Consider the following 23,703-nt stretch of genomic DNA (forward strand, 5'->3'; position numbering starts at 1 on the left):
CTTGTTGGAAAATGTGCCAAGAAAAGACTTTTTGTTAGCTCTATGTTTGAGCTATGGGTTTGGGCCTCAAAGGGCACTAGAAGTTTTTGAAAAAGGAGAGGACGCTGACAGGCTGGATCTCGGAAAAACACAGCACACGCTCGGCTCGGCCCGATGTGGTGTGGTGTCTTGACCATCTTAATCTTTTTGGACAAAGTTTATTTGGAATAATAATTTTTGTTTCGAAACAGTCCGATGTCTGCCCACTTCAGTCAGTGCTTAGTCTGAACCAGTGTGGTGTTTATATTCGAACAGTGCGTCTCGTGTGACTGTCCTCTGGATATGTCCCTTGGAAAGGTGTGTCCTCTGGATATGTCCCTTGGCTGATGAGGCTCACTCATTAAATAGACCATCTACATGCATTCATCAGTCTTCTTCTTTTCTTGCATACATTTTCGTTGCATTCTGTTCTTCCAAACTTGAAAGCTTCGGCGTCTTTTTGTTCGCTGCCATCCGGAACTCATTGTGGTGCAGTTTCTGGATTAGAGTTGTTGTATCTTGGGGCCGATTGCCGTTTCGTATAGCACGTAAATACGGGCAAATTCGTCTTGCGGAAAAATGATTTTTCTTTCCTCAACTCGTACTGTTCTCTGTTCCAAAGATTATCGGAAAACATATATATAACATTTTTCATATATATAAATATCATCTTTACATTGACGACATAAATTCAGAAAATTACATCTCAGAGTTGCGATTGTGAAATACAACGGAAACCAATTCTAAGGCAGCACAAGAGTGATCGGCCTCGGGGCTTTATTGGAGAGGATTTTTTGTGTGACATTTTCCAGCATTTGGTGATATATTTATAGGCCAAAGGTGGCTGTTCCCCTCCTCCATACAGCCGATTTATTGGCCCCAAATTCATCTCTTGATGGTCAGGTTTCCTAACCAAATCAAAGGTCGTCGGGATTAGTTAAAAAGTCACTCCTTACACTTTAATTATGTTAAACTCTTAGCTCGTCTCTTAACTGATTATTTGGTCTTCTTAGGACAATATGGATGATCTTATTCGAGCTAGATATAGGATCTACGATTCGGGGGTTTGTACTCATGAGCTGCTACATTTCGGTCCTCGCGAGTTTTCATCGCTTCGAGTTCCACTATGCTGAATTACGCACACCTTGAGCTGAAATTCAAGCTCTTACTATTACTTTTTAATTTTCTGAGCTTTGAAATATCGATTTTGGTGTTGATTTCTTATATGTTTCGAGGTTTGAAATTCCGGATCATCACACTATCGGTTGGAAGTGGCTGCAAAATTTGATTCTTTAATAATTTTTTGCTTGATAACCCGGAGAAATTTGTTTATGAAAAATTAGGTGCCACTCTCCGAGGAAGTCGCAGCCTTTGTTTAACAGTGTTTTCGGTGTTATATTATTTCTAAAAATGGGGTTTTAAAGATATATTTGTGAATAAAATTTGTGCTTGGTAATATTTTTAAGAAAAAAAGATCAAATTAATTATTGGGGAAAACTGCAATATTAGTCTTTTATATGTCTCTCTGCGATTTTGGTTTTATATGTTACCAAATTTCAGTTTTGGTCCACTATTTTTGTTATTTTTTCAATTTTAATTATTTTCGACGTGATGTGATATCTACACGACGGGTACATGCCTTTGACATATTGCTGACGTGTAAGTGTAAGATCAACACTTCCAATGAAAAATTACTAAATTTTTTTAAAAATTGAAAGATTAAATACTAAATATGAAATTTAACAATATAGATGATCAAAATTGCAAATAACCAGACACAATGATTTTTTAAACACAAAATTGGATATTATAATTTTAAAAATATTCTATATTGTGTTAAAGATAATATAATAGTAAAATATTTTTTGAGAGAGATGAAAAATCAAATTGAAATTATTATTTGTGTTGGGAGACATAAAAATAAGTTTTTAGAAACGAATGAAGAAAAATAGTAGAGTCGTGTTTTTTCAGTTCAAAGATACATACAAACAAAGCCCGGAACTTTCGGAATCATTTATCGGAAATTTATATAATAGTGATCCATCTTGAATTATGTCCTCAGTTCGTTCTTTTTTCCTCTCTTTATTAATAAAAATTTCTTGTATCAACTGTACGTGTTTTTAGACCATGCATTGTTTGGTACGAAAAATAATAGCGTATTAATTGATTTAATGTTTATGATTGACTCTGACAAAATTCTAAGATGATGTATATGACTGGAGGGACATCCGCTGATATATGTCTAATGAAACATGCGTGTTTGACTTAAGATTATTTCGCCAATTAGATAAATTGAAAGATAAAGGTCTATCGAGTATTTTCTTAAATCTGAACTGGGATGGTGTGCGAGAAAGGAGGTTGTGGGATAAAGTCATGGCTGATGGCAGAATTTGAAAAGATCGTGAAGCAAATCATGGAGATGGTGTTGGAAAATTATACCGAAGCGATGTCGACCACGATGATAATATAGTACCCAAAAATTGCGGAATAAAATAACCAACAAGAACACAAAGATTTACGTGGTTCACCCAATATAGGCTACGTCCACGGAGCACTGCAACATTTTTATAACTGGAAGAAATATTAGAACAAGTGTATACACCAATACACTCAATATTTCTCTCTCCCAAACCCGAGTATACCGAGAAAATAATTTCTCTAACTTACACAAGAGAATTCTCGCACTCAAGAAAAAAATACACTATTTTTTCTATGCACTCTCTTTTTATTAAAGCTGAAAAGCTTTTGATTTTGGGATACAATAACTGAAGGAATTGAGCTCTATTTATAACTAATTCACTCGTTCAATTTTATAAATTTTTCGATGTGGGATGTGGTTTTATATTATTTTATTCAATATGTGGGCCCCATTCCTCATCTAACAATTCTCCCACTTAAAGACTTGATTTCAATCATGTCTTCACATCATCAATGCAGCAGCTCATATCTCCAATGTTATTCCTGAAGACCAACTAAAGTCGAACATAACTTCAGTTTGTCAGTGGTTACTATCTTCGTGAGCATATCAGCACGGATTCTTGCTTCCAGGAATCTTCTCAAGCTTCAAGACTCCATCTTCCAGAACTGATCTGATGAAATGGTAACGAACCTGTATATGCTTTCTCTAGCATGATAAACAGGATTTTTTCGCTAAGTGAATATCACTCTGAATGTCACAGTGTAATATGATACTCTCAAGCTTCTGACCCAATTCCTCCAGAAAGGATCTCAACCATATCATCTCCTTACTAGCTTCTGTAACTGCAACATACTCAGTCTCAGTAGTCGAAAGCGCAACAATATTTTGCAGCTTAGACACCCAGCTTACAATTGTACCACCTAATGTGAACACATATCCAGTAGTACTTTTCCTGCCATCCAAGTCACCACCCATATCGGCATCGACAAAACCCTGTAAGCCCAATTTTGACCTTCTGAAGCATAAAAAACAACTAGCAGTACCTTTCAAATACCTGAGAATCCACTTAACTGCTTCCCAGTGTTGCTTTCCTGGATTACTCATAAACATGCTCACAATTCCCACTGCATGTGCTATGTCTGGTCTTGTACACACCATTACATACATGAGGCTTCCGACAGCAGAAGCATAAGGAACCTTATTCATACAACCCTACTCCTGCTCCGTCGATGGTGATTGTGCTTTGGTTAGTTTGAAATGACTAGCCGAAGGAGTACTCACAGATTTAGCTTCATCCATATTAAATCTGCTAACCACCTTTTTCACGTACTCTTCTTGAGATAACTTCAAGAATCCATTCACTCGGTCTCTTAAGATCCTCATTCCAAGGATTTGCTTTGCAGCACACAAATCCTTCATGGCAAATTCCTTACATAAATCTTTCTTGAGTTTATCAATTTCTTCCAGACAAGCTCCAGCTATCAGCATATCATCTACATATAGCAGTAGTATGATATAAGAACCGTCAAACTTTTTCACATAACAGCAGTGATCAGCTTGACACCTTAGGAAACCATTATTACTCATGAATCCATCAAACTTCTTATATCACTGTCTTGTAGCTTGTTTGAGACCATACAAGCTATTCTGAGTTTGCACACCATTTTCTCTTTTCCCCGTAATTCAAAGCCCTGTGGCTGCTTCATATAAATTTCTTCATCTAGATCACCATGAAAAAACGCAGTCTTTACATCCAACTGCTCCAAATGTAAGTCTTCCTTCGCCACTAGTCCAAGTACAGTCCTGATAGTGGTTAATTTAACCACTGGAGAGAAAATCTCGGTATAATCAATTCATTCCCGTTGTTGGAAGCCTTTTACAACAAGTCTTGCCTTGTACCGCTTGCTACCATCATGCTCTTCTTTTAAACAGTACACCCACTTGTTAAGTAAAGCCTTTTTGCCTTGCGGAAGTTCTGTCAACTCCCACGTCTGATTGGATGACAGTGAATCCATCTCATCTTCCATGGGCAACTCACACTTGGTTGAATCATCATTTTATGTAATGCACGAATTTTAAAAAAAATGTGGCAGTAGTTGTGATGGTTCTTGGCTTTACGTTATGGTATGAATGGTAATGAATGTTATAGAATGAAATAGATCATGGAGGGGTAGAATCAAAGGTGGAATTTGAGCTAAATAGGTAATGGAAGTGCAGAAACGGTATGAAAAATGTGGCAGTAGTTGTGGTTTTTAGCAAAATGTTTTGTATATTGATCCAATTGATGTTAGGCCTCTTTCATTAGAAAGATAAGACATAAGGCTATAACTTTCATGTTTTGAGTTTTGTTCAAATCATTAGGAAAAACGAGCCAAAAGCGCCCTGAAGTGTGTCGTGGGTATCGTCGTTCCTACAATGACACATGTTGGGAGATTGAGCATAACTTTTTACTCAGATATTCAAATGACATGAGGCCAATTGGAGATGAAAGCCAAGACATAGGACTACAACTTTCTTGTTTACCACGTTTTCTAATTCGGAAGGGAAGAGGCGTTTCAGAAGCAATCTTTACAGTAGCTGTGCGCAGAGCGGCGCCCGAGCGGTAAGAAACGGCCGCCCGAGCGCCACTGCTTCTGAATTTTTGAGTTGTGGGCAGTAAGTTCGGCGCTAGGGCGGTAATATGTGACCGCCCGAGCGCCCAGCAAGTTACAAAGCGTGTTTTGAGGTTTGGGAAGGAATAAAATCGAATGGGATCATCTTTTTACTCATTTTCCTTCTCCTTCTTTTCTCTCCATTGGTTTAGAGCTAGGGTTCTTCATTCTCCTTCAATCCAATTTCTTCCAAGACATTAATCTTTGATTGAAGCCTTAATGTTTGCTTTGAGATTAGAAGTTCTTCTCCTCAAGAGTTTATAAGCAAGGTAAGAAAGCTTATTTCCTTGGTTTAGTGATTGAAGGGAAAACAATTGTTGTTTGGTTTGAGTGTTGAGGTAAAGTTGTTAATATAATGATTGATGGTATTATTATTGTATGTATTGATATTTTGAAAAGAAATGGAATTGAAGGTAAGGGCAAAGTAAATGAGCTAACTCTTTAGTACGCATGTCATGTGTTTGATAAAATGATTCAATAAATGTTTTTATAGGCATATTACAGGTTAAGAAATTTACGGATCTTGATTCGAAGAAGTATTGAATTAATTATGAATTTTGAACAGAAACTACTTTGTTTTGATAGATGATCAAAGTTCTTGAGTTATAGTAGAATTCAAAGGTTCAAGACTTCTCACCTACACATTTCGATCTTCTTTTGATAATATTTGAAAGGTATGTTACGGTCGGTAACATACGAGGTAAAAGTATCATTTTTATTTTAAATTGAAAACTCTATGGCTCGATGAACTATTGGTGATTTGATGATGATTGTTGTATTGAGAAGAGTTGATTATGATATCGAAATGATGATATTGATTTGCATCATTACATTGCATATTGAGCCACTTTTTGATTCATATTTGATATGGCGGAGGTCGCCCTTGATTTATTGATTTGTTGGACGTATGGGGTTATAGTTGAGTTGGCATAGTGTATGCGGAGGTCGCTGCTATGGCCTGAACACTCTCTATAGGCGCACCATAGTCCTGGGATTGTAGAAAACAGCACCCCACCCCGAGCGGATGAGTCGGTGGATGCTTCTGGGTGATTCTATTCCCTTGGGTACCCTATGACCAGATGATTCACTTGATCTTGAGATTTATTGATAGCCCACAACTTCTGATCATACATTGCATTATATTGCATCTTTATGAATTTTATATGAGATATTTGAAATGTTAATTCTCATATGTTATTGATTGTATCATACTGGGTTTATACTCACCGACACGTCGGCTACCTCTTGTTTTCATGTGCTTGACGGTAGGTGAGGCGAGGTTTGTGATGCCAGAGTCGAGCTCCAGGCGAGGAGATACGAGTTAGAGTGGGATTCTCGGGTCTTAGGAGCTATGTGATGATGTTTGGATTTCTTTGGTTCACTACTTTTTGTTGGCATGTTGAAAATTATATTTCAAACATTTGAGACCATTAAATTATTTTGACGATGTTTATGTGAATTTGTGAACCACAAATTATGTATTTACTAAATCATTTGTTTGTTACAATTATATTTATTCATATTAGATATCGGACCCGGGGCCCCACATTAGGTGGTATCAGAGCGTAAGATATTTGGGAACATGGTAGATCGAGTCAGATTTGAATTGCTTGATCATGTGATATATTTGTTGGCATTTTCATTGTGCTGTGATGTGAAATACATGATTAAATTGAGATATTATATTGTTGAGTTTTATTCGAGATTTTTGAGATTGTTGAGTCTCAAGAGCCAGAGTGAGATGATTATGATATTGTGATTTTATATTTGTTTGATCTATTTTATACCAGACATGGCTACTCGAGGTAGAGGTCGTGGTAGACCTAGACAGGACATACCAGTGGCACAAGATCAGGACAGTGCTACTCATACTCAAATGGATATAACTCTGACTCCGATGGAGATACTGTTAGCCAGATTTCAGTCTTTGCACCCACCGATGTTGAAGGGTACCGAGAATGCATTAGATTGTGAGAACTAGTTGGAGAATATGGATCAATTATTTGAATCTCTTGAGTATCCAGATGATCGTAGAATCAAATTAGTTGTTCATCAGTTATTGGATGTTGCTAAGAGTTGGTGGATAATGACCAAGAAAGCTTTAGAGGGTCGAGGTACGATTGTTACCTGAGATATTTTTAAATCTGAATTTTATCAGCGTTTCTTTCCTACCTCTTACAGGAAAGATAGGGGAGCCGAGTTTGCAAATTTAAAGCAGGAAAATCTGAATATTGAGGACTATGTTGCCAAGTTCTCGAATTTACTGAGATTCGCTCCTCATGTAGCATCTGATGAAGAAGCTAAGGCCGATCATTTCATAAATGGTCTTAATCCTGATATATTTACCCTGGTTAATACTGGAATGCCTAACACTTTTGCTGAGGCTCTTGATCGAGCCAAGGGAGCTGAAACTGGAATCATTAGGCAGAGAGGTTCTCAGTATTCGCAACGACCCCAACAGCCACAGCTTCCGACAGCAGTTCAGACAGGGTAATAGTGGCAACATAAGATAGCAGTTTAGGGCTAGAGGGAAGCAATTTAATAGGCATGGCAGTAATTTTTCGAATTCTAGTGGATCGAGACAGTCTGGTTTAGTTCAGAGCACTGGTTATTCAGGCACAACTTGTGGTCAGTGTGGTGGTAGACATTATACCGATCAGTGTAGAGGAATCTTGGGAGCTTGTCACTTGTGTAACCAGGTGGGACACTATGCTCGAGTGTGTCCTAATCGTGGCAGTGAAATATCTCAGAGTGGGAGATCATCGAGACAGACACCTCACCAGAATCGTCAGACCCCTACAGTTCATTCTTATCAGCAATCAAACCGGTCAGATCAGAACAAACATATTGGTGGCCACAGGGTAGGACAGCCACCTAGACAGCAGGCTCGAGTTTTTGCACTCACTGAGGATGAGGCACATAATGCTCCAGATAATGTTATTGCAGGTAATTGTTTTCTTTCAAGTTATCCTGCTTATGTTTTGATGGATACTGGTGCATCACATACTTTTATAGCTGAGCACTTTGTCTCGTTGCATTCATTGCATTCTATGCCATTATCATCTACATTATCTATTTCTACTCCACTGGGCAAAGTGATGAGGTCAGCAAAAATGATAAGTGGTTGTGAATTTCATTATGAGGATAATGTCATTGAGATTGATTGCTTTGTGTTGGAGATGTCTGATTTTGACTGCGTAATTGGTATTGACATGTTGACAAGATACAAGGCTACTGTAGATTGTTTTCAGAAGATTGTTAAGTTTAGGCCTGATATGACAGATCACTGGACATTCTGTGGTAAAGGTTCTCGAGCTAAGATTCCTTTGATATCTGTTTTGTCCATGACTCGTTTGTTGCAGAAAGGAGCCGAATGTTTCTTGGTTTATGCAATTGATATTTCAAGGTCAGTACCTAAATTGACAGATATTCCAATTGTTAGTGAATTTTCAGATGTATTTCCAGATGAAATTCCAGGATTTCCTCCAGTCCGAGAGATTGAGTTCAACATTGAGTTGATGCCAGGTACACAGCCTATTTCTAGAGCTCCTTATAGGATGGCGCCAATTGAACTAAAGGAAATAAAGGAACAACTTGAGGATCTATTGGCTAAAGGATATATAAGACCAAGTGTTTCACCTTGGGATGCTCCAGTTTTATTTGTGAAGAAGAAAGACGGGTCTATGAGGCTTTGTGTCGATTATAGACAGTTGAATAAAACCACAGTATAGAATAAGTATCCTTTGCCAAGGATTGATGATCTCTTTGACCAGTTGCAGGGTTCTTCAGTATATTATAAGATTGATTTAAGATCCGAATATCATCAGTTAAGAGTTAGAGAGACAGATGTGCCTAAGACTGCTTTTCGTACCATGTATGGGCATTTTGAATTTTTGGTTATGCCTTTTGGGTTGACCAATGCACCTGCGGTTTTTATGGATTTGATGAACCGTGTGTTTCAAAGGTATATAGATCAATTTGTTGTGATCTTCATTGATGATATTCTTATTTATTCAAAATCTGAAATTGAGCATGCCGAGCACTTGAGAGTTGTTTTGCAAATTTTGAGAACTGAAAAGTTGTATGCTAAATTATCGAAATACGAGTTTTGGTTGGATAGAGTGGTTTTCCTTGGACATGTGATTTCAAGTGCTGGTATATCAGTTGATCCGAGTAAAGTTGAGGCAGTCATCAATTGGTCTAGACCGACATCAGTTCCTGAGGTACGTAGTTTTATGGGTTTGGCAGGCTATTATCGCAGATTTATTGAAGGATTCTCACAGATTGCGAGGCCAATTATCCAGCTGACACAAAAGAATGTACCATTTATTTGGTCGCAAGCATGTGAGGCTAGTTTTGTTGAACTCAAGCAGAGATTGACTAGTGCTCCAGTTCTGACTATTCCATCAGGTGTAGGAGAATTTACAGTGCACACTGATGCTTCACATCAAGGACTGGGTTGTGTATTAATGCAGCATGGCCGTGTGGTTGCCTATACTTCACGACAGTTGAAGCCACATGAGTCTAGATACCCAGTGCATGACTTGGAACTAGCAGCAGTGGTTTTTGCCTTAAATATTTGGCGTCACTACTTGTATGGGGAGAAATTTGAGATATTCATTGATCATAAGAGTTTGAAATATCTCTTTTCACAAGCGGAGCTGAACATGAGACAAAGACGTTGGTTAGACTTGTTGAAAGACTATGATTGCGAAATAAATATTATCCAGGCAAGTCAAACGCAGCAGCTGATGCTTTGAGCAGAAAAGTATGTAATATGTCTTTGATCACTAGCAGTGTATCTGATCTAGTGGAAGAATGTTGTCTTTTTGGTTTGGATTTTGTGGTAGATACTCAAGCTGTAAGAGTATTTATGATTCAGGCAGAGCCAGAGTTGTTTGTAAAGATTAAAGAGGCTCAAAGGTTAGATCAAAGCATTCAGAAATCAATTGAATTCGTTAGATCAGGACATCGATCAGAATTTCAGGTCAATAATGCGAGTATTTTGTTTGTGAATGATCGTATTGTAGTTCCTAATATTTCAGAATTGAGGATACAGATTTTGCGTGATGCTCATTGCAGTAAATTCACTGTACACCCTGGAAGTAAAAAGATGAACAATGATTTGAAGAAACAATTTTGGTGAAAAGAATGAAATCTGACATAGCAGAATTTGTATCTCGTTGTTTGAATTGTCAACAAGTGAAAGCAGAAAGAAAGCGACCAGGAGGTCTTTTGCATAGCCTTAAGGTTCCAGAATGGAAGTGGGACCATATCACCATGGACTTTGTCACAAAATTGCCGAGGTCGTCGAGGGGTTGCGATTCAATTTGGGTTATCGTTGATAGATTAACCAAGTCTTCATGTTTTATTCCTTATCAGATGACATATAGGCATGATCAGATGGCAAAATTGTATATCAGAGAAGTTTTGAGATTGCATGGTGTGCCTAAGTCCATTGTATCAGATCGTGATCCCAGATTTTCTTCTCATTTTTGGCAGAGTTTACTAGAGGCCCTTGGTACTCGTTTGCATTTGAGTACAGCCTATCATCCTCAGAATGACGGACAATCAGAACGTACTATTCAGACATTAGAGAATATGCTGAGAGCTGTAGTTATCGATTTTGGCATTGGTTGGCAGGATTCGTTACCACTTGTCGAGTTTTCTTATAACAATAGTTATCAAGTGAGCATTGGAATGTCACCATTTGAAGCACTATATAGGCAGGAAGTGTCGATCTCCTCTGTATTGGGACGATTTATCTGAAGCACCAATTGTAGGACCTGATATGATAAGAGATGATTGATTTCGAGAACGAAATCTATTTTAGTGGGGAGGAATTGTAATGCCCGAATTTTGAAAAAAAATGTGGCAGTAGTTGTGATGGTTCTTGGCTTTACGTTATGGTATGAATGGTAATGGATGTTATAGAATGGAATAGATAATGGAGGGGTAGAATCAAAGGTGGAATTTGAGCTAAATAGGTAATGGAAGTGCAGAAACAGTATGAAAAATGTGGCAGTAGTTGTGGTTTTTAGCAAAATGTTTTGTATATTGATCCAATTGATGTTAGGCCTCTTTCATTAGAAAGATAAGACATAAGGCTATAACTTTCATGTCTTGAGTTTTTTTCAAATCATTAGGGAAAACGAGCCAAAAGCGCCCTGAAGTGTGTCGTGCGTATCGTCGTTCCTACAATGACACATGTTGGGAGATTGAGCATAGCTTTTTACTCAGACCTTCAAATGACATGAGGTCAATTGGAGATGAAAGCCAAGACATAGGGCTACAACTTTCCTGTTTACCACTTTCTCTAATTCGGAAGGGAAGAGGCGTTTCAGAAGCGATCTTTACAGTAGTTGTGCGCAGAGAGGCGCCCGAGCGGTAAGAAACGGCCGCCCGAGCGCCATTGCTTCTGAATTTTTGAGTTGTGGGCAGTAAGTTCGGCGCTAGGGCGGTAATATGTGACCGCCCGAGCGCCCAGCAAGTTAAAAAGCGTGTTTTGAGGTTTGGGAAGGAATAAAATCGAATGGGATCATCTTTTTACTCATTTTCCTTCTCCTTCTTTTCTCTCCATTGGTTTAGAGCTAGGGTTCTTCATTCTCCTTCAATCCAATTTCTTCCAAGACATTAATCTTTAATTGAAGCCTTAATGTTTGCTTGGAGATTAGAAGTTCTTCTCCTCAAGAGTTTATAAGTAAGGTAAGAAAGCTTATTTCCTTGGTTTAGTGATTGAAGGGAAAACAATGTGTTGTTTGGTTTGAGTGTTGAGGTAAAGTTGTTAATATAATGATTGCTGGTATTATTATTGTATGTATTGATATTTTGAAAAGAAATGGAATTGAAGGTAAGGGCAAAGTAAATGAGCTAACTCTTTAGCACACATGTCATGTGTTTGATAAAATGATTCAATAAATGTTTTTATGGCATATTACGGTTAAGTAATTTACGGATCTTGATTCGAAGAAGTATTGAATTAATTATGAATTTTGAACAGAAACTACTTTGTTTTGATAGATGATCAAAGTTCTTGAGTTATAGTAGAATTCAAAGGTTCAAGACTTCTCACCTACATATTTCGATCTTCTTTTGGTAATATTTGAAAGGTATGTTACGGTCGGTAACATACGAGGTAAAAGTATCATTTTTATTTTAAATTGAAAATTTTATGGCTCGATGAACTATTGGTGATTTGATGATGATTGTTGTATTGAGATGAGTTGATTATGATATCGAAATGATGATATTGATTTGCATCATTACATTGCATATTGAGCCACTTTTTGATTCAGATTTGATACGGCGAAGGTCGCCTTGATTTATTGATTTGTTGGACGTATGGGGCTATAGTTGAGTTGGCATAGTGTATGCGGAGGTCGCTGTTATGGCCTGAACACTCTCTATAGGCACACCATAGTCCTAGATTGTAGAAAACAGCACCCCACCCCGAGCGGACGAGTCGGTGGATGTTGCTGGGTGATTCTATTCCCTTGGGTACCCTATGACCAGATGATTTACTTGATCTTGAGATTTATTGATAGCCCACAGCTTCTGATCATGCATTGCATGATATTGCATCTTTATGAATTTTATATGAGATACTTGAAATGTTAATTCTCATATATTATTGATTGTATCATACTGGGTTTATACTCACCGGCACGTCGGCTACCTCTTGTTTTCATGTGCTTGACGGTAGGTGAGGCGAGGTTTGGGATGCCAGAGTCCAGCTCTAGGCGAGGAGATACGAGTTAGAGTGGGATTCTCGGGTCTTAGGAGCTATGTGATGATGTTTGGATTTCTTTGGTTCACTACTTTTTGTTGGCATGTAGAAAATTATATTTCAAACATTTGAGACCATTAAATTATTTTGACGATGTTTATGTGAATTTGTGAACCACAAATTATGTATTTACTAAATCATTTGGTTTGTTACAATTATAATTATTAATATTAGATATCGGACCCGGGGCCCCACATTTGCATTGCCTCTTCATAGGTCTCCGGTTCACCTTTGTCTGTCAACAAAATATAGTGAAGTGCAGGGGAGTATCTTTCAGGTGGTCTAATGGTTCTCAAAGATCTCCTGAGTTCAATCACCGGAGTTTGTGGGTCATCATCTTGTGCAGTTTCTTCTTCATCTTCCTGGTTACTGGTTTTCGATTTATTCATAGGAATATATGTCAATGGCACTTCATCAGTCTTCTTGACTTCAGGACATTCATCTCCAGCTCCAATGTCTGACTTGTCCTTGTACAGAAGTTGCTCATTAAAAATTACATCCCTGCTCCGAATGATCATCCAATTTTGGTCATCTCAGAAACGATAACCAAACTCATTATCTTCGTAACCAATAAAGAAGCACTTCTTTGATTTTGGATCAAGTTTTGTTCTGCTTGCTGAATCAATATGAACATAGGATAGACATCCAAACACTTTCAAGAAAGAAAGATTTACTTCTTTTCCGCTCCAAACCTCTTCGGGTATTTTGTAGTCCAGTGGTACCGAAGGTCCTCTGTTGATCAGATATGCTGCAGTGTTAACAGCATCAGCCCAGAATGATTTTGGCAATCCAGAATGCAATCTCATGCTCCTTGCGCGTTCATTCAAGGTCATGTTCATCCTTTCAGCTACACCATTCTGTTGAGGTGTACCAAGAATGGTTTTCTCCATCTTGATCCCGTTATGTGCACAATATTTCTTGAAATCATCATTTTTATATTCTCCACCATTGTCAGATCGTAAGCACTTCACCTTTAAGTTGGTCTCATTTTCCACCATGGCTTTCCACCTTTTAAAGGTCTCGTAAACATCAGATTTATTTTTCAGAAAATAAACCTAAATTTTTCTACTCGAAACGTCAATGAATGTGACATAGTATCTCGAGCCTCCAAGGGATGTCACAGAGGATGGTCCTTATACATCAGTATGAACCAGCTCCAATTTTGCTGCTTTTGGTTCTCTACCACCTTTTGAAAAGCTCACATTTTTCTGCTTTCCAAAGATACAGCTTTCACATAGTTGGTGTTCAATAGTCTTTAATTCTGGTAGCTTTGCTTTTGACACCAACATCTTCATTCTCTTCTCATTCATATGTCCAAGTCTATAATGCCATAGACTTGAATTGACTCCAACATCCACAGCTGCTAATGTGTCTCTGCAACTGGAAGTCATATACAGTGTTCCAGTTTTCTTTCCTCGAGCAACAATCATGGCCCCTTTGATCACTTTCCAGAAACCATCACCGAAGGTCACATTGTGGCCTTCATCATCGAGCTGTCCCACCGAAATCAGATTGCGTGTCAATTTTGGTACATGCCTGACTTTGTTGATTTTTCAGACAGATCCATTTGACATCTTCATCCGTATATCACCCATACCAACAATTTCCAAGGGTTTTCCATCAGCCAGGAAAACTTTTCCGTAATCTCCAGCGATATAATTATCAAATACATCGCGATCACCAGTGGTATGAAACGAAGCTCCCGAGTCCATAACCCAAGAATCAACAGGGCTTTCCATGGGTAATAGCAGAGCATCATGTACTTCCTCAGTGACAGCATTGGCATTATTCTTCATTGATCTGCAGTTCTTTTTCAAGTGACCAGTTTCACCACAACTCTAGCACTTCAAATTCTTTTCAAAGTTGCTTTTGTCTTTTCCATTTCTTGACTTGGACCTACCATGCCATCGTTTAGAACTCTTTTCGCCACTCCTGCCCCTTCCTCTGTTCTCGAGATTTAGAGCAGATCTCGATGATGTTCCTTCACCCGAATCCATCCTGAGAACTTCTTCAGCAAGAATTTGATCTCTGACATCATTGAATTGTAGCTTTCTTTTTCCAACAGAGTTGCTAACTGATGCCCGCATTGGTTCCCAATTATTTAATAAAGACGCCAAAAGGATAAGTACATGAATCTCATCATTAAAATTAATTTCAACTGATGTTAGCTGAGAAACAATCGTGTTGAACTCATTGATGTGTTTAGCCACCGAAGCACCTTCTCCCATTTTCAAGTTGAATAACTTTTTCATGAGATGCACTTTGTTGTTTGCTGATGGCTTCTCGTACATGTCCGATAAAATAAACATCATCTCTTCTGTGGTTTGTGCCTCCGCTCGTTATGTGCCACATTCTTCATTAGGGTCAATCGTATCATATCTAACACATGTCGGTCAAGGAGCTCCCAATCATCATCCTCCATCTTTTCCGGTTTCTTTCCTGATAGAGGTTGATGCAGCTTCTTACTGTACAGATAATCTCTTATCTGTAACCGCCAGAACGAAAAATCTGTTCCGTCAAACTTGTTGATTCTCGGTCCCGATTAATCATCTCCGGCCATCACTTCTCTAGCCTTAGCAAAAAATCTAAAAAATCTTTTCTGATGTGGAAGATCAGACAAAGCTGCAACCACATAGCATACTCAGAATTCTTGAGAATTTTCACAACAAGGCTCTGATACCAGTTGTTGGGAAATTATACTGAAGCGATGCCGACCACGATGATAATATAGTACCCAAAAATTGCGGAATAAAATAACCAACAAGAACACAAATATTTACGTGGTTCACCCAATATACGCTACGTCCACAGAGCACTGCAACTTTTTTATAACTGGAAGAAATATTACAACAAGTGTATACACCAATACACTCAATATTTCTCACTCCCAATCCCGAGTATACCGAGAAAATAATTTCTCTAACTCACACAAGATAATTCTCGCACTCAAGAAAAAAATACACTTTTTTTCTGTACACTCTCTTTTATCAAAGCTGAAAAGTTTTTGATTTTGGGATACAATAACTGAAGGAATTGAGCTCTTTTTATAACTAATTCTCTCATTCAATTTTATAAATTTTCGATGTGGGATGTGGTTTTATATTATTTTATTTACTATGTGGGCCCCACCCCTCACCTAACAGATGGAAGGAGTGAGGAAACCACTCAAGCTGAGAAAAAAACATGAACAAACGACAGAATACACAAGATACATCGCACGAATTTTAGGAAATTCTCTGCAGAATTTTCATAGCGTTAGTCAAGCGTTTTCATTCCAGATTTCAATAGTTCAAGTAATTTTATTTCAGATTTCAGCAACGATCTTTTGTTATATGTTAGTATTTTGTAAATTGCTACATTTTATTGAAAATAAAAATCATGTAAGGAGTGAATCTTTCAATTTCCAGTAGTTTTTCTTTAGTTTTCTTCGTTCATGACGTTATATTTGCTTAGGAGATTAAAACGAATGATCAAGTTAGAAATTCATTCTATTTTGAATTTTAGAAGTTAGATATTTCATTATTTTCCCTCAAGATTGGTGTTTGAAACACCTAGCACTCCCGCATCACAGAAATATTGTGCAAACAATTTTTTCCACGACTAGTGGGACATAAAATATGCTGCCAAGAAGGAAAGAAAACATCAATCAAGGGGATGTGGAATCTCTGCCAAATTAAGAAGATATTCAAGTTCCACCGACAAAACAACATGCTGCTGAACAACCGATCAGGGTGTTGGATTTGCATTCCAGGTCGTATTCCAGAGGTATGTGCTCACATTTCAAACCGTTGGGTAAAAGAGTTTACAACAATGAAAATTGAAGAAATATCACAAGCAGTGTCGAAAGCGATATCTAATTGCTTGAAGACACTCTTGGGTAAACCAAATTAGTCAACTTCTGAAGAGCATAACACAAGTGAAAAAGAAGGGAACCAGGTAAGCAACCAATTCAATGAACTTGAAAAGGGAATAGGAATACAAGCGCAGGAGATTCTCTCAACCCAGAGTTCAAAATCCGAAAACAACAAGAGAGAAAGTATACATCTCCACACAGTAGAGAAGAGACCTTAGGGGGAGAGTCCAGCCATATCCACGTGCTCATGGAGTGGAAAGCTCAAAACAACATGTTAATCAAGTGTACAGCGTGACAAACAGTCTATACCATCCAGGAGTTTATGATGTGGTGTGCTGTCGTTGAGCCACCAAACTTAAATTCCTACTCTCTAAATAAATTAATGTAATGGTGAGCAGGGTCGAATCCACAGGGAACAGGAGATGATTTCTTTCGAGTAAAATGTAAATACTGGGGAGATTTTGGATAAGAATAAAATAAAATATTAAACTAAAATTAGAAAGCAATAAAAATAATAAATCTAAACGAGAATTAAATTACCAAACTCTGATTCAAGGGGATTTTCACTATTCAATTGTGTCACTGTTCATCGGCTAACATATTATTTATTCATGCAATTACAAGTAATTAACCTTAGAATTATAAGGATAGCCGCTAAAATCCTTGTGTTTTCCTAATTTAATTGACAAAACCCAACATCCAGTCAAAACTTATCAATAATTAACTGGGCACGATAGCGTTCCATATTAATTAAAAATAGCATTTTCGTTTTGTGAAAACAGTTAATCCTAAAATCTAACAACCGAGATAGCTGCAATTGATAATCGAGTTTCATTGATTTATTTAGATTAAATATGCTATGATAGCACAACACACCTAATCTATCGCTACTCATGTACCAATCGTTCATGATAATTACGGATCACTGAATTCATGGATAGTAATAGAAAATTATATATCGAATTAAATTGTCAGATTAACCGAGATGCAACTTTCATAGAATTAAATAAAAATAAAAATACTTGAACAAAACACATAAATTAAATTGAAGCACAAAAAACCTCACAGTGACAAATTGAAATAGTAGAATTATCCCTTGAATCAGAAATAAAACTTAGCCTAGAGTTGTTGAGAGAAGTTGAGAGAAAATATTTGCGCCTTTCTTTTGCTCTTCACGTGAGTTGTTGGAGAAGGTTGGGAGAGTTCTTTCTTGTTCAATCATCCGACTCCCTTGTTGCGTGAATTGTGTAGGTTAAACAGGAAATTTTGGGTCCAAAAAAATATAAAAGCCCAATAATTAAAATTATAGCATAATATCTAAAATTAAAAGATACTTAGAAAATATCCTCCAAGAATAGAGTTTTTTATGGAAAAAACTCTTATCTAGTATTCTTCCTTGATATAAAATACTTCAACTCTCCCTAGGCAGCCGAGGAGTAGTCACAAGGCGTGATCACGCATTGTCCAAAAATCACTTCTGAATTTTTTCTGCTCCACGTCTTCTATTAAGATCATATCAGCAACTTTAATTGTGATATAAAATCACCCTTTTTAGCCCAGATTTATCGCAAGAGCAGAAAACTTCCTCCTACAATAAAATCACATAAAAATGTGTCAATTAAGCATGTTTAAAGTGGTAACAATGAGAGATATGACAACAAAAATGCAAACTATTATGAGCCTATCATGATGACATGATGCACATGAATTATCAAAGAGTGGATGAGGGTTTCCTAGGAGGTAATTTTGGTTTCAATGCAGGTTTCCAAACTCAGGGGCACATTATTATCATTCACTCCCAGCTCAGAACATCCACGTAATTGATCCAGAAAGGGTGAAAGAAACTAAGGACGCCAAGAGTTCCACAAGTCCTATCCAGACTACATAGATGTGAATAGCCCTTATCACAAGGGTTACAGAACTCATGACTTCGGGCTGTTCTCTAGGGAGGGCAGCCAATCCAGCATATTGCATATAGTCAGTTATATTATTCAGTTTGGGGAGTTGGTCAACTTGGAGAACTTCAACAATTTAAAGTTGTTGTTATTCCCAAATTTTCTCACATGAACTGCATTTGATTGGTATGCCTCACTTCCCAAGAATTCTAATGAATTCTTTTCATGCCCCCGGCGCGGGCCCAGGGCCGCATCTGCGTGACTACTCAATGGCGCTATAGCAACTACTTCGTATATCTGCTTTACGAAAATGATTAACCCAAGTCTCTTCTAGATATTATCAGTTCGACAAAGATCAGGCAAAGCTTAAAGACAACTACTCAACCGTTTTCTACCAGAGACGGTTCGAGGATTTGCAAATACTTCGAATCTTAGGATTCATTCTTTTGTTACCTTTGTGGTGTTTTGGTTTTTTCACTAAGGGTCCTAACCGTTGTGAGAAATACTAGGAGTTTCAACTTATGTCGTGGATAAGACCTAAATTTGAAGTTGGTTGTTATAAAGGACGTGCAAATCAAAGTCTTCTAGTGAATTTTTGTCATTCCATGGCCCCAGATCCGCGCCTGTGTGACTACACAATGACCCTATAGTAACCACTTCGTATCTTCGCTTTACGAAAATGATTAACTCAAGTTGATATTGAAGTTTATTATAGTCCATTATAAACTAATTTTGAATCTTTAATTTTTTATCATGTAGGACAAGAGATATCACGATCACCCCTACTTCAAAGCACTTATTTCATGGTTTTCCTTGCTTGTGACCGTCTCTGATACCATTATGTCACGCCCCAGGCACGGGCCTGTGCCTGTGTGACTATACAATGGGCCCCTATATATAGCAAATACTTTATAGTGTTTGTGCGACTATACAATGGGCACTTATAGCAAATATTTTGTATCTATCATCGCTTTATGAAAATGATTAACTCAAGTTGCTATAGAAGTCCATTATAACTCATTATAAACTAATCTAGTTTGGACCTAAATAGATATGGGTACAAAAATTATTTTATGTTTGTTTACAGGTACAAAAGACAAAAACAGTCGAAAATTAAACATGATACATTTACAGTGGATGCTCAAGGTATATGACCGAAACAAAAAGCTACTGAAGAAATAGTTGAATGTACGTAAAGGACCAAGAATCACATTTGGTAATAATTCTAAAGGTAATCGTGGATAAAGATAAGATTATACATGGTAAAGTCATCATTATTGATGTACTATTGGTTGAAAATTTGTGTTATAATTTAATTAGAATTATCCAATTATGTGATAATGGTTATTCTATTGAACTTCACCAACACATTTGCATTGTGAAATCTAGTAATGATGATATTATGCTAACGTGATTAAGAGAAGAAAATACTTACAGGATAAGTTGGAAAGATAATCAACTTCTCTCCCCTACATGTTTTGTTTCTTATAATAATGATAAACATTGGTTGTGATACAAACGATTGAATCATCTAAATTTCAAATATATTTTCAATCTAAGTAACCAAGGCTTGATGACCGGTCTGTCCGAAGACAATATTACTAAAAATAATATTTGCACCGCATATCAGTTGGGCAAGCAATTGATATCTACTTTTAAAAGCAAAGGATATAACTTTTCCACCAAATGCTTGGATTTATTGCATATGGACTTATTTGAGCCAATATCAGTAAAATAGCATAGGGAGAATGAGGTACAATTTAGTGATAGTGGATGATTACTCCCGATTAAATTGGATAATATTTCTACCGTCCAATGATAACACTGCTTCAAATTTGATCAAAATTTTAAAATAGTTGCAAAATGAAAAAAACAAAACAATTTTTCAATCAATACTTTGTACAGATGTTGTCTTCAAATATCTCCAACAGATCACAACAATACAGTGAAATAACGATGCTTCGTCTTTACAAATATATATTTTTAAATCATACAACCAATTACGACGGCTGTTAATGCTTCAACAACAAGAATAATTATTATCATAATATTATTTAATAACTATCATAAAATAAAACAATCATAATCGTTAGCCATAAAAAAAACAAATAATTGAGTAATAATTATAACATAAATAATGAATACAAATTAATAATTATTTTACCATATCAAAATAAAAATCACCACCATCACCGTCATAACAAAAAATAATAACGAAAAGAAAATAATAATAAAATTAGTCTAAATTGAATTTTGGTTCTCTACTTGGAGTTTTAATGTAATAACTTGATTTCTTGGTATGCAAATGATGAATATTGTTGATAATAGATAGAAGAGCCACGTTATATTTTGTAAAGCAAGTGTCTTGTGAGACGATCTCACGAATCTTTATTTGTGAGACGAGTCAACTCTTACGATATTCACAATAAAAGAAATACTCTTAACATAAAAAGTAATACATTTTCATGGATGACCCAAATAAGAGATCCGTCTCACAAAATACGACCCGTGAGACTCTCTCACAGTGAGTTTTTACCCTGACTATTTTGTATAAGATGTTTATACGAACGTCTCGAGTAGAAAAAAAAATTGAAGATATAAAAATATACCCAAGTTGTTCTCGATCAAGTCAACTATCTATCATAGTCAAACGCGTATTATATATACATATATATGAAGAAAAGTATAATCTGCACTGCCTTAAACAGTAAAGCCAGCTGGTACGTACTGATCAAAAGTCCACTCTTTGGCTGGCTTTGATCGAACACGTAACTAAAATGGCATATCTTCCGTCTTATTAATCCCTAACGATTCTCTTTCATTCTTCTGTGTGAGAGGCCACAATAATAATGGGCAAGATAACCTCTGAATCTCCCAAAGAAACAACAACAACCCATTTCAGCCACCCCCATCCGTTGAAGCTTTGCAGCTATATTCCTCTCCAAACCCCAAATTTATCATCTTCTTGTTCAGGATGCAAGCTCCAGCCTTCTGGTTTGATCTACTCTTGCAATGTTTGCAGCTTTTTCCTCCACAAAAAATGCTTCGAGATGCCCATGAAAATCACCCACCCTTGTCACAAAGACCATGCCTTCACCCTCTTGACGCAACCCGCGTATGCGGATGGGATGTTTAAGTGTGATGCTTGTGGGAAAAATGGCGATGGCTTCTCGTATCACTGCAAACCATGCGGAAATGATTTGCATATACTGTGTTCCGCAATGCCTTTATCCATTACTCATTCCAGTCACGTTCATAAGCTTGAGCTTACGTTTGGATCGCCTTATCCTACTAAGGATTTCTGCTGTGATATATGCAAGAAGGTCGGTTCCGTTCATTGGATTTATAGATGTAATTTGTGTGCGTTTGATGCGCATTTGCACTGTGCCAAAAGTGTTTCTCCTATGAATAACATGGGCTTTCAGCCTCATCAAGGGTCGGTGCCTCAGGTGGGGGCGACCTTTACTAGATCTGCTCCTCAGCCGCCGCAAGGATACGGCCCACATTATATGGCAGCAACGCCTTCCTTCATGCAACATAACTTCGTTCCACCGCCACCGGCTGCTGGGATTCAGGCAGGATTCCCGGTTCTGCAGCACAATCCGTATACGGTTGACAGACAGCGCAATCAATTGTTTCTTCAGTATTTACAGCAAATAATACAGAACAATAACGCTATGACACAGGCGATGCTAGCTGGCGGCACAACCGGTCTTGGAGCTGGTGGCGTTGCCGGGCTTGGAGGAGGATTTGGCGGAGGCACGGGTGGCATTGGAGCTGGTGGTCTAGGTGGCGCCGGTGGTGGATTTGGTGCTGGTGGTTTTGGAGGTGAAAATGGATATCAACAGTTGATGCAGCTCTACTCAAGTATGAACGGTGGTTTTGGGGGCGGCGGCGGAGGACAAGAACTTTTGCAAGCATTAATGAACGGTGGTTTTGGCGGCGGCGGCGGCGGAGGACTTGATTTATTACAATCATTATCGGGAGGTGGAGGCGGTCTTGATTTCCTCGGAGGAATGTTCGGGGGATTTGGCTTGTGACTTGAATAATTCCGAATGGAACTCAGAGTAAAATCCAGGCTTCCGTGGATTAATCTTCCTGTGTGTGTTTCTTGTTTTTTTTTTTTTTTTCCGTTCTTTGGTGAAATATGATTTTCCACATTTACTGAAATTTGAAAACAGATAAAATTAAATCATGTAAATGTTCTTGATTCTGTCCTGAATAAAATCCTTCGCAGATTTATTATGTAAATGTGTTTTGAATTTGCTGTGTATATCTTTCAAAATTTGCAGATAATTGTTGCAGTTGGAATCTTCAATGAAACTATATCTTTAATTATCAAATTTTACAAATTATATATATACATGTACTATTGAATGCACAAGTTATAATTGTCCATAAATTATAATTTTTTATGACATTTGATTAAATAATTTTCTTTATTTTTTTCATATCATTGTTGGGTAACCAAAATTATTATTAACTTAAAAGAATTATTCTTATAATAAAAAATATTATTTTTTATTATTATTCTTTACATATAGAAGTAAATTCACATTTATAGCCACGTCTGTCCGACCGAGTGAACCTCGAAGTTGTATTCTTAATTGAACAATAACTGATTATGGGAGAACAGAAGCAGAACAAAGATTCTCTCAACTGAAAGTTGGACAAAGCTATCTTAACAGGAAGCTAAATAGAGTTATCTCAATTAAAAGTTGGATATAGATATATCAATCTGGAAGGTAACTGTGCATGGTTTCAGACTTCGCCGATTACTTAGGAACGGGTGAACCAAAAATTATATATTTGTGATAATGATATAATTCAAATCTTTTAAACAGTTCAACTTTCTAATTAAACACCAGCGTTCGATTGCGCTTCTAACCGATACCATTTTTGCGCTTGAACAAACTCCTACAAATCTAATCGCATGTCTCATTTTACATATGATTTGAGCATCATCAAGGAAATACTTCCCGCCGATGACCCTTTAGTGAGTTTTCTTTCTTAAACTATTTATGTATGTTCGATTATTTATATTTTATGAATTTTCAAATAGAAATTCTGAAAGTTTATTT

The 23,703-nt window shown here is 37.2% G+C and overlaps 1 protein-coding gene across 1 annotated transcript; it reads left to right on the forward strand.

Annotated features, from left to right (window-relative positions):
- Positions 1-21,333: 21,333 nt before the first annotated feature.
- LOC142519354 (uncharacterized) lies at positions 21,334-22,945 on the forward strand. The gene has a single exon (XM_075622344.1). It carries the CDS (start codon positions 21,472-21,474, stop codon positions 22,660-22,662), a length of 1,191 nt encoding a protein of 396 aa, XP_075478459.1. The 5' UTR covers positions 21,334-21,471; the 3' UTR covers positions 22,663-22,945.
- The last annotated feature ends 758 nt before the right edge of the window (positions 22,946-23,703 follow it).

This window comes from Primulina tabacum, chromosome 11 (assembly GCF_025594145.1).
Source record: "Primulina tabacum isolate GXHZ01 chromosome 11, ASM2559414v2, whole genome shotgun sequence".
NCBI lineage: Eukaryota > Viridiplantae > Streptophyta > Magnoliopsida > Lamiales > Gesneriaceae > Primulina > Primulina tabacum.

Bases quoted from the DNA above. Each gene is read 5' to 3' on its own strand.
- LOC142519354 (XM_075622344.1), top strand. From the start codon at position 21,472: ATGGGCAAGATAACCTCTGAATCTCCCAAAGAAACAACAACAACCCAT.